This window comes from Chelon labrosus (genome assembly GCF_963514085.1).
Source record: "Chelon labrosus genome assembly, chromosome: 13".
In the NCBI taxonomy this organism is placed as follows: Eukaryota; Metazoa; Chordata; class Actinopteri; order Mugiliformes; family Mugilidae; genus Chelon; species Chelon labrosus.
The window spans coordinates 25,852,995-25,866,852 of NC_140346.1; the positions used below are offsets into that span (position 1 = coordinate 25,852,995).

At 42.3% G+C, this 13,858-nt stretch overlaps 2 protein-coding genes across 2 annotated transcripts; one reads left to right on the forward strand and one right to left on the reverse strand.

Moving 5' to 3' along the window:
* Window positions 1–447: 447 nt before the first annotated feature.
* Window positions 448–11,473, reverse strand: ppp1r13l (protein phosphatase 1, regulatory subunit 13 like). Its single transcript, XM_084559601.1, has 13 exons — window positions 11,138–11,473; window positions 6,137–6,199; window positions 5,900–6,024; window positions 5,048–5,573; window positions 4,474–4,566; window positions 4,243–4,331; window positions 3,175–3,547; window positions 2,611–3,074; window positions 2,367–2,504; window positions 1,569–1,702; window positions 1,322–1,488; window positions 825–1,018; window positions 448–727 (listed from the first exon to the last, which is right to left on the reverse strand). Exons 2-13 carry the CDS (start codon window positions 6,171–6,173, stop codon window positions 692–694), a joined length of 2,376 nt encoding a protein of 791 aa, XP_084415727.1. The 5' UTR covers window positions 6,174–6,199; window positions 11,138–11,473; the 3' UTR covers window positions 448–691.
* A 426-nt stretch (window positions 11,474–11,899) lies between these two features.
* On the forward strand, window positions 11,900–13,797 carry opa3 (outer mitochondrial membrane lipid metabolism regulator OPA3). Its single transcript, XM_084558996.1, has 2 exons — window positions 11,900–12,075; window positions 12,809–13,797. The coding sequence occupies exons 1-2, from the start codon at window positions 11,934–11,936 to the stop codon at window positions 13,135–13,137; spliced, it is 471 nt and encodes a 156-aa protein (XP_084415122.1). The 5' UTR covers window positions 11,900–11,933; the 3' UTR covers window positions 13,138–13,797.
* The last annotated feature ends 61 nt before the right edge of the window (window positions 13,798–13,858 follow it).

Sequence of the window (13,858 nt, forward strand, 5' to 3'; positions counted from 1 at the left end):
GTAGGAAGGCATCGCTTCTCAAATTCTGAAAATCATCATCTCTGGCTGTACATTCATGGATGTGGTTATTAGAACCCTTCAGCTGCTGTGGTCAGAAAAAGATGCTTCACAAAATAGCTCCAGTGGCCAAAAGTTCCACATCAACTCCCTTTAACGTTCCCTTTAATTCAAACATTTTGATGCTTCTTTGACGTAGCAGCAGACAAACTGTTCCAATAATGAGAAAGTTGATTATTTTACTCTGGTTAAACTGAGCAGCTAACATACACCTACAGTCAGCTCACAGATGAGTGGACTAAACATCAACTGTTTGCATTCTGATTAGCAACCGAGCCAGTGAGTCAACAGGGTCAACCTCTGACTGGAACACTGCTGAGCACAACAACAGGAACGGTGACCCTTTAATAACCTTTGGACGTAAAGGCAAAACTGGACAGACACATTAAGTAAAATACAGAGTTGTACCTTTACTAGAAAAAATACATATATCCTACAGAACAAATATAATATATGAAAAGAGATGCACCCTTAACAGTGAGGCCAAAATGAATACTGAGACTTCTCCTTCCACTCTCCTTGACTTACAGATCATAAACATTTCACATGTCCTGCAGCAATATGGCCGGTAAAGCACAGTTTCTGAGACAATCCTCTACACCAGTTTGACCAGGGATGATCATCAAGAGTTCACTTAACAGAGAGATTTGGGACGGACCTTTGGGAAAAGCTGAAAAAAGAAAAGAAAGAGAACAGTCATGTTTTATTTTCTACCATTATTATTTTCAAGACCCTGACTAGGACTTTTTTAGAAATTGGTCTCTTACCCCAAAGTAGTTGTTTGGAACGAAGCCCTCTCTCCCACAGAGCGAAGCCCACCACCAGTCCCACCCTTCAGGTTTCTGCAGGATTGTGACCATATCTCCTTCTTTGAAGCTCAGCTCGTCAGCTGCCTGAGCCGGGTAGCTCCACAGAGCATAGAGCACCCCGCTGTTCTCCACGCCCATGGCCTCCTCCGCACCTGGTATTAAGAAGGAAAACAGGATACATGTTTGTAACTTACAATACTAGGAAGACGTTCATTTTGATGAGTGATCAAAGGGACTAGTCATGCTTCCTGGTATGTAGGAATTCATATTTCACTTTATTTTATAATCCCCTGCTGCATTATGTGTATGTATGACTGATTAAATAATGTTAATCACATGACACATGAGTTCAAAAGTGCAGTACATTCTGTTATTTCATCATTATTCATTTCTGAATGACCTTTAACGGATTTCTAGGGTGTGAACTGGTGGAAATGTGCAAATAGTTGCCTCACCCCTCAGGAAACTCACACACTCCTCAAACCCAACAGCGTAAGGATCACATTTCTGGGAAGCAGTAGCTCCGTCGCTCTCTGTCATGGCCATGACAGCGGCTCCACTCCGCACCAAGAACTCACACAGATTACGGTCATTACAGGACGCTGCACAATGCAGTGGAGTCCTGTGGGGCAAAATAAATTATTTTAAATCTGAAAATGTCTGACATTCATACCTTTAATAAAAGAATAAATAAATATTTACCAGCCATGGCTGTCCTGGGCACTGACATTGGCTCCAATGCGAACCAGGAAGTCCACGACATTGTAATGCCCCCCGCAGATGGCATTATGAAGGCCAGTGATGCCTTCATCGTTGGGTTGGCTAGGGTCAGTCATCTGTGGACAAACAATTTACAGAGACTGGTCAGCTAAATTATAATTAATTTACAATTACAATTTCCGCCCATATATTAAACATCTTGTTAGATCTAAGGTAACTTGACGTTTAATGTTTTCCTAGCTGTATTGCCACAGTCTTTATCATGCACAACACTCAGTATCTCCTTGAGCAAGCACGTAACCCACGACATCTAAAATAGAAGTACAAGCTGCTGTGTTGAAATGAACTGGTACTGATAGGAAACGCATACTCCACATACCTTCCTTCAGAGGTTTTAAGCTAAATATAACATATTTGTCCATGTCCATATGCAGAACTGAAGTACCACATTTGACAGTACACTTCCGTGTAAGCTAAAGATTATTTTTTAAAGATACTGGAAGGTGAAGCATTAGCGAAACACTCCCGTTCTGTTAAATAATCTCTACGGCCAATTTAGAATCACCAATGAACCTAACCAGCATGTCTTTGGACGGTGGGAGGAAGCCGGAGAACCTGGAGAGAACCCACGCAGACACAGGGAGAACATGCAAACTCCACACAGAAAGAACCAGTCGGCCCATGGATTCGAACGCGGGACCTGCTTTGCTACTCTCACTACGATTAGAAATAGACTGTTGCTGCAATACAAGAGTAGTGTTGCTAATACATATACTGTACCTCCTGCACGGCTCTCTGCACCGTCTCCAGTTCTCCGACTAATGCTCCGTCCAGCAGCAGGACCAAGGGGCTGAGTCGCGCTCGCGTTCCAGAATTTTTGCGCTCTTTCTTGGACCGCCGCAGAATTGAATGATAGTTCTGAAGGGACAAAAATATGTTAAAAAAAAAAGTAAAAGGACCTTGCTGCTAACTGGCTTTACCACATTTTTAACCAGTATCGAAGTACTCAAAGTCAACTTCTTACTTTGATATCATAGAATTTTGGTGTGGATGTCTGATGTACAGGTGAACGGTCAGGAGGCATGGCACAGTCCTCCCCTTCTGAAGAACTACTGGACTCGCTGCCTTGCTCCCCCTTGTGGCGGTGATCCTTCCTGTGAAAAAGCTTGTCAATGAGATTTCTGTACTGGTTCGGCTGGTAGTGCGAGGCCTTCTTCAGGGGCTGTGATTGGTCCACAGATCCCCGTCTCTTCAGGGGCCGTGGGATTTCTGCCCTGATACGCAGCAGCTCCTCCAGGTCGGGCACCTCATCGATCTGAGCCTCGGGGGTGATCACTGGTTGCAGCCTGGTGGGGCTCAGGGGGCGAGGAGCAGGTTGCACGCCGTGCTCGACATCCCTATCTTCTGGTACGGCGGGATTAATCACAGGAATGTGATGAACAATGTCCAGCCGCTCTAACTCTGCGTCTACATCCCCTGGGTTCAGCGCTGCAGACGTGAAGACAAACCATATTTGGTTGCAAAAAAAGGTCCAGTGAAATTAGATCATAAAGTGTGCAGTTGTGGGCAGGTGTTAAATGTGTTTTACCGTCACTATATACAGCTGGCTGCCTCAGCTCAGGCGGCGGTTGTTGCTGCTGGAAAGCAGGTTGGCGGAAGAACTCCCTCGGGATGGGCGCAGCCGGTTGGTAAGGTGGCATGCCTCCTTCTCGTCCCAGGACTCTGGGCTGCTGGGGTGACATTGCTCCCCACTGGGGGTTTTGGAGGCGCATGATGACTGAGAGGGGAATGGGCTTGTGCTGGCGGGACTGAGCAGAAGCGGGAGGAATAGACATACGGGAGACGATGGGTTGCGGGTGGTAAGTGGGGTGTGTTGGGGATGAAACATCTGGTGGTACTGATATTCGTGCATTTCGGGGAAGAGAAGCGTGGGAGTACTGGAGAGAGTTAGAGAGGGGCCCCTGGAAAAGATTTAAAGAGAAAGGGTGATTCTTAAAAAGAGCCAACTCAGTGGATAATTTAAACCTCTTCTGTTGTTTTGATTTCATGGGCGGCACATTTGAACTTCGAGCTCACCACTTTCACTGGACTCTGAGAGGCTAGTTATCGATTAAATGATCTGTTGGTTGTTTGAAAAAAATTCAGAAATAATACAAAAAAAAAACAAATAAATAATTTTAATATACTTTGAGAAATTTGAATATATAGCATATTTCAGCATCATGTGTTTTGTGGGCAGACATTTTAGTTTGTGATAGTTAATTAAAGAGCTAAAAAGAATCAAATAAAGTGTAAGTACATCAAACGTTGTTCCACCATTGGCTTCAAGACAAATAATCCATAACAACAATATAAAAGCAACATGGTGTTCCTTGTGCATCTTGCAGTTTTTTAGGCCGAACCGTCACAAATCCTGTGATATTCTGATTTCAAGATGCAAAGAAAAAGTAAATCAACTATAAAAATTCTAACTCCTTTTGACAACCACAGTCTGTTTACCCTGTTCTTATCTGTGAAAAACAGTGACGGCAGACTTGAAGTAATTCCAATATTCTGATTAAAACAGATTAGTCACGGCAAAACGTTTAAACGACACAAAGGCCACATAAAGAAGCCTCCTACAAGTTTTTTTTAAGTCTCTGTTTACCACACCCACCTTTTTTGGGCTTGGAGCCGGAGAAGGGCTATCAAGGTTGGATTCCCGCCAGTTGCTGTTTGGCACGGTCGGCCGCAGCCACTCTGTCTCTGTAACAGGAAAGCGTTAAGGTAAGAATCAGAAGACAAACACGTTGTCAGCACATACAGGCTGAGACAGATTCCACAAATTCACATAAGGAAAAAAAATAAAATGGAAATGCAAAACTGATAATAGCATAAATCCACTAACTGTCATAGGTGTGGTGAGGTTTTCTCTCGTAGGACACATCCAGATCAGTCTCATTCCACTTGCTAGGACTCTTTTGCCACTGCACACTCTCCTCTGAGAGACAGTTACAAGACAGAGTTAGAAAGAACTACTTCCCAGGCCAGTAATTTGTTATTGGTGTGATTGAAGAATATCTGAAAGAGCACCGTGCCATTAATAATGGACTACAAGAGTTCATTTATTCATTTATTTATGGTTGGTGGGTTTGGGTAGGGAACATTTAAGAATTGGGAGACCTCTATACTACCTTTCAATGAAATGTAAGGTTTTTGTTAATGCCAAACTACCGTTATATAAAAAGTCAACTTCCAAAACTTGGAACAATTCAGAATTACTGGTCCAATGGGGAATTGTGTAACTGACATCTGCCCCAGTTCAATCTGTCAATTATTTTTTATAATGTCAATCATTCACCCAGTTGTCATAAACAAATAGCCAATTTAAACCTATGACATTTGCATGATTTTGTTGGGTTTAATTGTCTTGGACAACTTGTGCATTTCTGACATTCAGCTGAATAGCTACAGCCACTTACCAGATTGCTTGAAGCTGTTGAAATTTCGAGGAAGCGTGCTGGACATTGGATGATTGAAAGACAACGGAGAGGGATTTCTGTCCATCCGAGGTGACCGGCGGCCCATCTGGCTATTGTCATACGGGCTAAGCGTGTTGAAGGACGTGGGGCTCAGAGAAGGGCTTTTTTCCATGTAGGTAACTGAGCTTCTTGGGCTCCTGTCATAACGAGACGGGGAATTACGTCTTTGGGTGCGAGGTGACTGTTGGGGGCTGTGCTTGCCGTACAAGAAAGTATCGGATTCGGATCGGGGAAGCGAAGAGTGTGCCGCCCTCTGGATCTTGGGGGACGAGTGCGGGCTGGTGGAGAACACCGGGGAGGTTGTCTTATTGCTTAAGACAACAGTGTCAGTGGGTGTGAAAGGTGCTGATCTTGAAGAGAGAGTCGTGGAGCTGCCATTCGTGGTGCCACCTGAGTCCCATGAAGTGCTGGAGGTGCTGGAGAGTCCACTGAACTGAGGCTGCTCTCTGGAAATAGTGGAGCTGGTCTAAAACAGAAAATGTACATGGTAATTTCACACTTTAGCCATGTTTCATGCATTAACCCTAACCCTATGTTTTTAGTGAATACCAGTTAAGTAATAGTGGAATGATTAGAAAATGTTTGTTGTTGTAGTTTGTCTCACATGGACAGGTAAATCCCAGAGGAGCATTTCTACTTAAGAAAAGTGATGGGAGTAACAGATGTTAGTGGATTGAAGAGGGCGTGGGACTATAAGTCACTAAAAACAGACTCACTGTTGTGGATAAACACTCTCATGCACGTCAAAGTGCATGACTAAAGTGAGAAAAAGTGTGTGGTATACGTATATACCTGAAACCCAGAAGTCGTGTTGTTGTTGTCGGGGGAGGAGGCCTCCATCAGCAGGGAGTTAAATTCTCTGGATAACTCATCTGCTGTGGCCAGCGATGCATTCAGGTCATCATTTATGGTCTGGACTGCAAATAAACCACACGGGCACCGCAGACGATTAGCTTAGGATGTTTCTCCCATGTGCACGAATATAAACGCGTAGCCAAAAATACAAATTAAAGAGTCGTGTAAACTCACACAGCATGCTGCTGCCAAAGCTTCCCTGAGAACTCATGGTTGTGAAGAAGCAGAGCACTGCTCCTGAAAAACAAAATCACCACAGCGGTTAAGAGAAAAGCCTCACACCTCCTTCAACTAACAATGTATATATTATGACAGACATTTTATAGGAAAGGTAAAGTACAAAACGATCTGTACAAACAGGCAGGCCTTGATTGATTGAACTCAGTCTTTGCCTCTGGGTTTGACGCAGACCGTGACGTTCAAGTGAAAACTTTTTCCTTTCTCTCCTCCTACAGCCTCCGGGCTCTTTCGACCCCTTAGGGCACGATTGTCATGCCAAAACAAGTTGCAAAAGCGTATAAACACACAAAATCAAATCGTAGACCTTTGATGCCCCTTTCTAGAAACTGGTTTTAGTTGTTTGTCCTGTTTGCTGACTCAGCCATATCCTCTACGATACCAGGTGTTCCAGCTCAACGTAACATATGACTAGTCAGTTTGAAAACCATCTTCAGACAGGCTGTCAGACAGAGCTGGTCGAGTGAACAGCAAATCATAGCTATATTGCAGACAGCTGTTTGTGTGTTAACAGGTCAATTAATCCAGACCGGGCTAATCAACTAATGTGTGATGCCAATTCTGTGTCCTTGCATAATAATAATTAATTCAAATATCAGCATTGAAAAGACTTTCTAACAAACTTACCAAAGTCCGGCACATTTAAATTAAACCATCCACTAAATATTCTGTAATTTAATAATATTCTGGCATCTTCATAAAATCACAAAGCTAATTATTTGTGTATCTTTCATCTTTTAATTTCTGTAAATGCTGTTCTTGCTCTGAAATATTGTGGCGAACCTTTAGTTAAAGGCCTTCCTAAAACAAAAGATCCTGTTATGACTTTCACGTACATCTAGTTGAGATTAAAAGCTTGCAGTCTAAGCCGAATGTGACATTTACATTACACTGTAAATATTTTCAGGTTAGTGCTATTTGCAGTAAAGTCCTATGTCTGTCAAACCGCACACCCCTAACTCCCGTTTTTAACTCTGCTGTAACAAGAGGCATATACAACGTGGTCAAACAACTGCAGTTACGTTAGCCTTTTCTTGGAAAACATGGAGTCACTAATAATGCAACAGCCAGGCCTTAATTTGTTACGTCATTATTTGTAACTCGCTGTTGTAATTTATTGGTTTGCTGTTCTTACTACTGCCCCTAACAAGCCTCATCTTGTAGTTTTTTTTTTCATTCAGAAGAGCCTTCAATTCTCTGAGGTTGTTTCTTCAACTGGGAAAACCCTGAACCTGTAATAAGGCACAGAGATATGTATCATAGCATGGGACAGGTCTGGCGTTGTTTAAAGAAAGCCTCCACTTTCACTTGTACTTGTGTAACGTTACCTCCTGCTTTCACTCTTTGTGGTAGGCTAGTCACAAACTGCTATTGTACACGACAAACAGAGAGAAATTTAATATGGAGCTGGCTACAGAGAGGGGGAAATGGGATATTTATCTTTTATCTTTTCGCCCCTGTTTGTAATGTTTGCACAAAAAATCGAAACCAGATCAAACAACTTTTTATAATGCACATCCTGTAATCTTTGCCACTCGACACGCCCCTGACATCAGCTGAAGCAACAGCCAGAACAGGAGTTAATAAAAAGATGTGTTCTTCACACTGTGTGTTGTAATGTGCCGTTGCAGGGGCTCGTCACGTCTCAGTGGCTCGTCATGTCTCAGTCACGGCAGGTTGAAGCCTCACATTCCTGACCACTCCTCCTAGTGAGCCATTCACCTCACACCAGCCAGGAACACTTATCACTGTCGAGAGCAACTCACACCGAAAGAGATTACGCTCTCGCTGACTCACAAAGGTCTGGTCAGCCGATCACTCAATGAACTCACTTCCCTGCAATACATTCACCCCACCCCTCCCATTCCTGATAAACTCTTCCGCCGGCGCTTTCGCCATTTTCGGACATTTTGTGTCCTTGGCATTCCATCTCTTCAGCATCCGAACTAGACTGTATCTCATTAACTTTTAGATCTATTTAATACACGCTATTGTATTAGTTTATGAGGTGTTAATGTGTCGTAAGATATTAAAAATAACATAAATAAAAAACAATTATTGCATTACGTCAGCTGCCTTTCCACTATGCTTCTTGTTCTGTCTTGTTCCTTCAACATGTTTTTCTTGTCTTCAAATGCATTTTGGATCGGACGTGCTTTTCACTTTATTGTTGTTGTTCGGCAGTTTTGAAAGGATAGCTACCGTCTGTGTAAGTTTCACCTCCGCTGCCGTCACCTCAATGTTGTTTTATCTCCACAATTTGAATTAGTAATTTGCATCCGCTGCTCTTATCAGCAGATTTTATCAGGAGATTTTATATAAACAACAAAACCGAACAATCCCAGGCTAGACTTGGTGTAATTCATGAAGAAAAGCAAAACGAGACACATAGTAAATAGTCACCTGTAGGAAAGGACAACATACAGTCGGCTGCGTGATATTATCACATATACTATCAAGTCACCTGTTATGGTAAACATGCACTAGAGTATATAGAGTTAATAGTGCATAGAAGGGAGGGAAGTACTGGAAAACAGAAAGGTTAATTGTCTGAAATTTGAAAGCAGACTGTCAGTTTGAGGCCACTGCAGCGGTGAAGAGAAGAAAGGTTTCTTAGAAAACATGAGGCTTTTCCAAGTAACCTCATCCATCTTTTTTTCCCCTCTACAGTATCAGATTACAATTTCAGCTGGTTCCACAGAACAATTAGTTTCTCCTTTGAGCGTTGAAGCCAATGTTTTTTTAAACTACTGGTCGCATCTGCAAATGGAAAACTGAAAGCTTAAAAAGTTTGTTTAAGGACACTAAGAAAAGCAGCGAGTTCCTGCGAAGAACCTGGAATGAGATATAAGGATTAGACAATAATCATTAGCTTTGCAGAACACCAGGGTGTGTCTGACCAAAACCACAGGCAGCCTCTTCCCGTTCCCATTCCCTTTGTGTCCTCCACCAACAATTCTTGATTATACATCTACTCGATACTCTAGTTACTGCTGAACCCCCTATTTCCATCGAGCATCCATTCATTTCCTCCCTGACCTGTTTCACAATTGTCAGTCCCCTCCTTCATATCCTTCCTCTATATCTTCTTGGCTTTGTGTTGGTGGGGAACTTGGCAGAGGTTGCATTGTAAACACATCCACTGACATAACCGCATACTTCCCAATTATTAATTGCCTTTTTGTTTTTTTTTCTTGTCGTGGAGTCCTAAAGCCAAAGTTTGGCTGTACATCATCAGACCACACAAACTAGGTGAATAAACAAACCGACATTACTGCACTCTGGCTGGAAAATAGAGCGAGGGCAATTGTGCAAACGCAGGTGGGAGGCACTGCGTAATTATTGCGTACAGCTTCAGGAATCTGTGTCACAGAGCATTAGGGAGGTGATCATAGCGCACTGGTGATTCTTACAGCCGGTATCTACTGCCACCATAGAAAGAATGCTTATCCAGGTTCATTTAAATGAAACCACCTTATAGATTACAAGGCTATAATTAAGCTGACATATTTTTTTTCCCGAGCAACATGAGCAGCTTAGTGAAATAATTGCAGATACCTATGACGGTACAGTGCTAATGTATGACACTTCGTAAATGGCTCACTGACTACTAATCTCTTCCTTTGACAACTGTCTAAGACACTAGAGCTCCACCCAAAGTCCTTATTTTTACAGTGATTACACACCCGTGAAATGCCGACCTATGTAAGAACACAGCTGTGCTCAGCTGTTATTGACAAAGACCTTACACAATGCAAGTCTGATATCCTTCTCAAACTGGGAATGAAAATTATACAGCACGGTCACAAAATGTATTTATGACTGACTATAGTCTAAATTGCCTTCATTCCTCTTTTGTTCATGATGTTGTAGACTATTCTTTGCCGTAACACTTGCCTAATCCTTCTCACTTATTGAGCACTACAGTTCTCCACAGCATGTGACTCAGGAATGTCTCAGTGCTACAAAACATAACAGACATTTCTGGCAAGTTGCACACTCCACCTAATGTCTAATGCCCGCATGGTGTCATGCTCATGGTGTGGCGCAAAGAAAGGTCCTCACCTAGAAGTATACCAAACACCGATCAGCTGGCATGCGAGCACATTCACACATCTGATCATGCGTGCTAAATGGCCGGCGGTCTGGAAAGAGGTTTAACGATTTGCTTGGCAACAGGTCGCAGCAAGTGCATCTCACAATGCAGCCCAGCTGGTTTTAACAGCACACATGCAGAGTACAGAAGCTGAACAAGTGCCAGCTAAGTCCTGCTCTGACAGGAAGGTTTGGTTTGATTGCAGATTACAGTTGTGCAGACATGAGCTACCCAAGTAAGTAAGTCAAAAATAACTGACTCTTTGAAATTCCTTACTTGCTGTCACTTGAAAGAGTGCTTCAGGAAATGCAAATGTTATGTCCTACTTGTTTACCACACAATCTGTTTCCGTTCTGTGGGAATTGTACATAACCAACTGCACGTGAAGAAAAAACACTAACTATACACTAAGTAATAATAAATAAACAACAAAATCCCATGAATCCCTGTTAGTAAATCTTCACTAGAGCTGTAGTTGTCACGGTTTGTAAATGTGATAGCCAGTATTTTGTTGTCTGCAGCTGCCTGTGGCCCTTAAGCTTCTCTGTGGTTGTAGAGGAGAGCCATGCCAGGCACGGTTGGTAACATCTGATTCCCATTAGTTTAAAACAAGGCTCCTCCTCGCAACGAACGAGAAAAGCATGGAAATAACCATCCAGGCGTTAAGAAACGCGTCTTCACAAGTTGAGCTGCGAACACACTCAAACAGAGAGGATCGTACGACGCAGAAATGTTCTTAAAATAAAACATAAATCATCGTCAGTCTTTTCCTCTCGCAGAATTCCCCACGCAGTTCAGCGTAGTCTGGGGCAAAGTAAAGAAAAAAAACAAAACTTCCTTACCTCAAAAAAAGAGGAGACTTTCTTTCTGCTCCTGTGTCCAAGACTCGAGAGGAAAGCTGAGCTCTGTTCAAAGCCTTTCGTCTTTCTGAACTTGGAATGCTCAGTCTGCGTTTTTCTCTTGTGGCCGTGACTCCAGACATTTAGTCATAGCTGCGCACTGAGTTGAGTTATTTTGGCTCAGTCCAACCCCTCGGCTCCCTCTGCTGCTGTAACCCGAGCCAGGTGTTCCTGCCACAGCTGGCCCAGGTGAAGCTGAGTTTTCACTGACGTATTCAGGGACGGAGCCCGGCCATGCAAATTATTGTTGTGATTAATATAATTATAGAGATTATTATAATTGTTATGGATATTATTATTGAGAGCTTTTAATTTGCCAGTTACATAACTCACTCATGTTGTGCGCTTATATGTTGAATAACAGTACTTTAAAAACACTAATTTTATAATCAGATATTTTAATAGGACTTCATAAATTGTGTAGTACCCTGTATAATGACCGCATTTATGTAGTACAGGTACATAGTGAAAAAGTTTTTCTAAATGCATATTCTTGGGCTGTCAGAGTTGATCCATATAAGATATCTTGTGGTTTACCCATTCCTTTACCAGATTAGGCTAATTTTTGGAGAATACATAATGAATCAATACAAGATATGATCGATAAGAAAGTATTTTAATGTATCAGTGCCAATCAAAGACCCGGATGTGAACGAGTGGGCGGGCTTGTCAATAATGAAACGTCATCGCGCAACCTCTACGTATTTCCGCCCCACTGTGGCGAAGCGTTTCCGCCAAGATGGTTGTCGGTGCCTTCCCAATCGCCAAGCTCCTCTACCTCGGAGTGAGGCAGATGAGCAAGCCCGTGGCGAACAGGATTAAAGCCGGAGCCCGGAGAAGCGAGTTCTTTAAGAATTACATCTGCCTTCCACCGGCGCAGTGTGAGTAACCGAGCTAACGGCTAGTAATGGCTCATAGCTCACTGCCTGTCACTGTGACCATTGCTAACGCTAGGAGAGCCGCAACAGCCAATGACATTGAACCTTAAGTGGCCGCTTACCCAATCACATTCATGGGTCTATCTGTTCGACCAATAGAAGCCGGATGAGCTAGAAGGGGGCGGGCTTTGTTCTGTCATTGAACAGTTTGGGCGAAACCTTGTCTTTGGTATGAGGACACGACATGACAACAGTTTATTTCTTTCCCACCGTCCGGCTTAAAATATGGCATTAGATTCAAGTAAACAAATTTAAACAGACAGATATAAAACACATTATATATTTATCTTTGTTTAGCCAGTCAAAGCCTTACAAAATCGGCAAGGACAGCTAATCGCATATCGTGTTATTTATAGTATGTGCTGTACTCTGTTAGGAAACTGTGTCTAATATAAGACAATTTGAAGGATACGCTGAAAATAATCAACATTCATTTTTAAAACATTTACTCTGTAGACACAAAAGTGCAAACACATGCTTCTCCAACCAAGCATACACTGTCACAGATATTATTTACTACTGTTCACTTGTGATCTGGTGCCTCACTCTCATTATTTGTTGTATAATGACAAATAAAGCACTTTACCTTTACTTTACCTTAAATGCGAGCAAAACTCAGATATCATATTGACTAAGTGGCATGTGCTCGTATGCTGTGTGCTCATTTTCTTCACAGTCTATCACTGGATCGAGATGAGAACGAAGATGCGGATCATGGGCTTCCGGGGTTCCGTCATTAAGCCACTGAACGAGGACGCGGCTGCAGAGCTGGGCGCTGAGTTGCTGGGAGAGGCAATCATTTTCCTCGTCGGTGGCGGCTGTATGGTGTTGGAGTACAGCAGGCAGGCTTCTAACGCGCGCCGCAAAGAGGAGGAACTGAACGAGAACCTCATAAGCCTACACACTCAAATAGCAGAATTATCGCTGACGACAGAGACTCTAGGTGCTCAGCTGAGAGAGGTCAACAGGCAACTGCTTTCCTTCCCTGTCCCCACCAATAAGTGACAAATCTGTTCTTGTCCACATACTGTGGCATGATGTTGGTCTCTGTGTAAGAGAGGAAGAGTACTCCAACATAGTAGTCACATGTAAAGCCTGACAGTTACCCTGCTTCACTTTCTGTTCCGTGCTGAAGAGGTGGACAGAAGCATATCAGTGCGCTGTGGATGTGGGTGCTGTCACTGGCTCATGTTTTTTGAGCAACTAATTGTAAAGTGGGATTGCTATGATATTCATAGCGAATTTCTAATGTTGATCTTGCATCCTCATTGGCTGAACGTAAAGATTTACAATATACGGCGATGCTGACATTAAAGTTAATATATTTTATAACAGCTCCAGCATAGTTTTCTTTTTAATGAAGTGATCCTCATGGTCCTAAATCACTAAAGGAATGCTGATTTTCATGCTATATTAGCTTTGATTCTGAGTGACTGTTCATCATATAGTACCATTTTGTGAACTTCCAAATAAAAATAAAATTATAAAAAATAAAATAGACAACAAAACAAATAAACATCAAATCAAAACAGTGTATTTTTCTTTTTTTTTTTGCATTGTTTCATGTACATTTCATGTTGTAATGATATTGCTGGTTTATGTACATTGGGTGTGATGACAATTGGAAAAAATATGGTGTGAAATAAAATGGTATGCTATCTGTTAATAGAGTCTGTGTCATGATATGTACAAGTTAAGAGAGTTAAAATAATAAAATTTTAAAAAA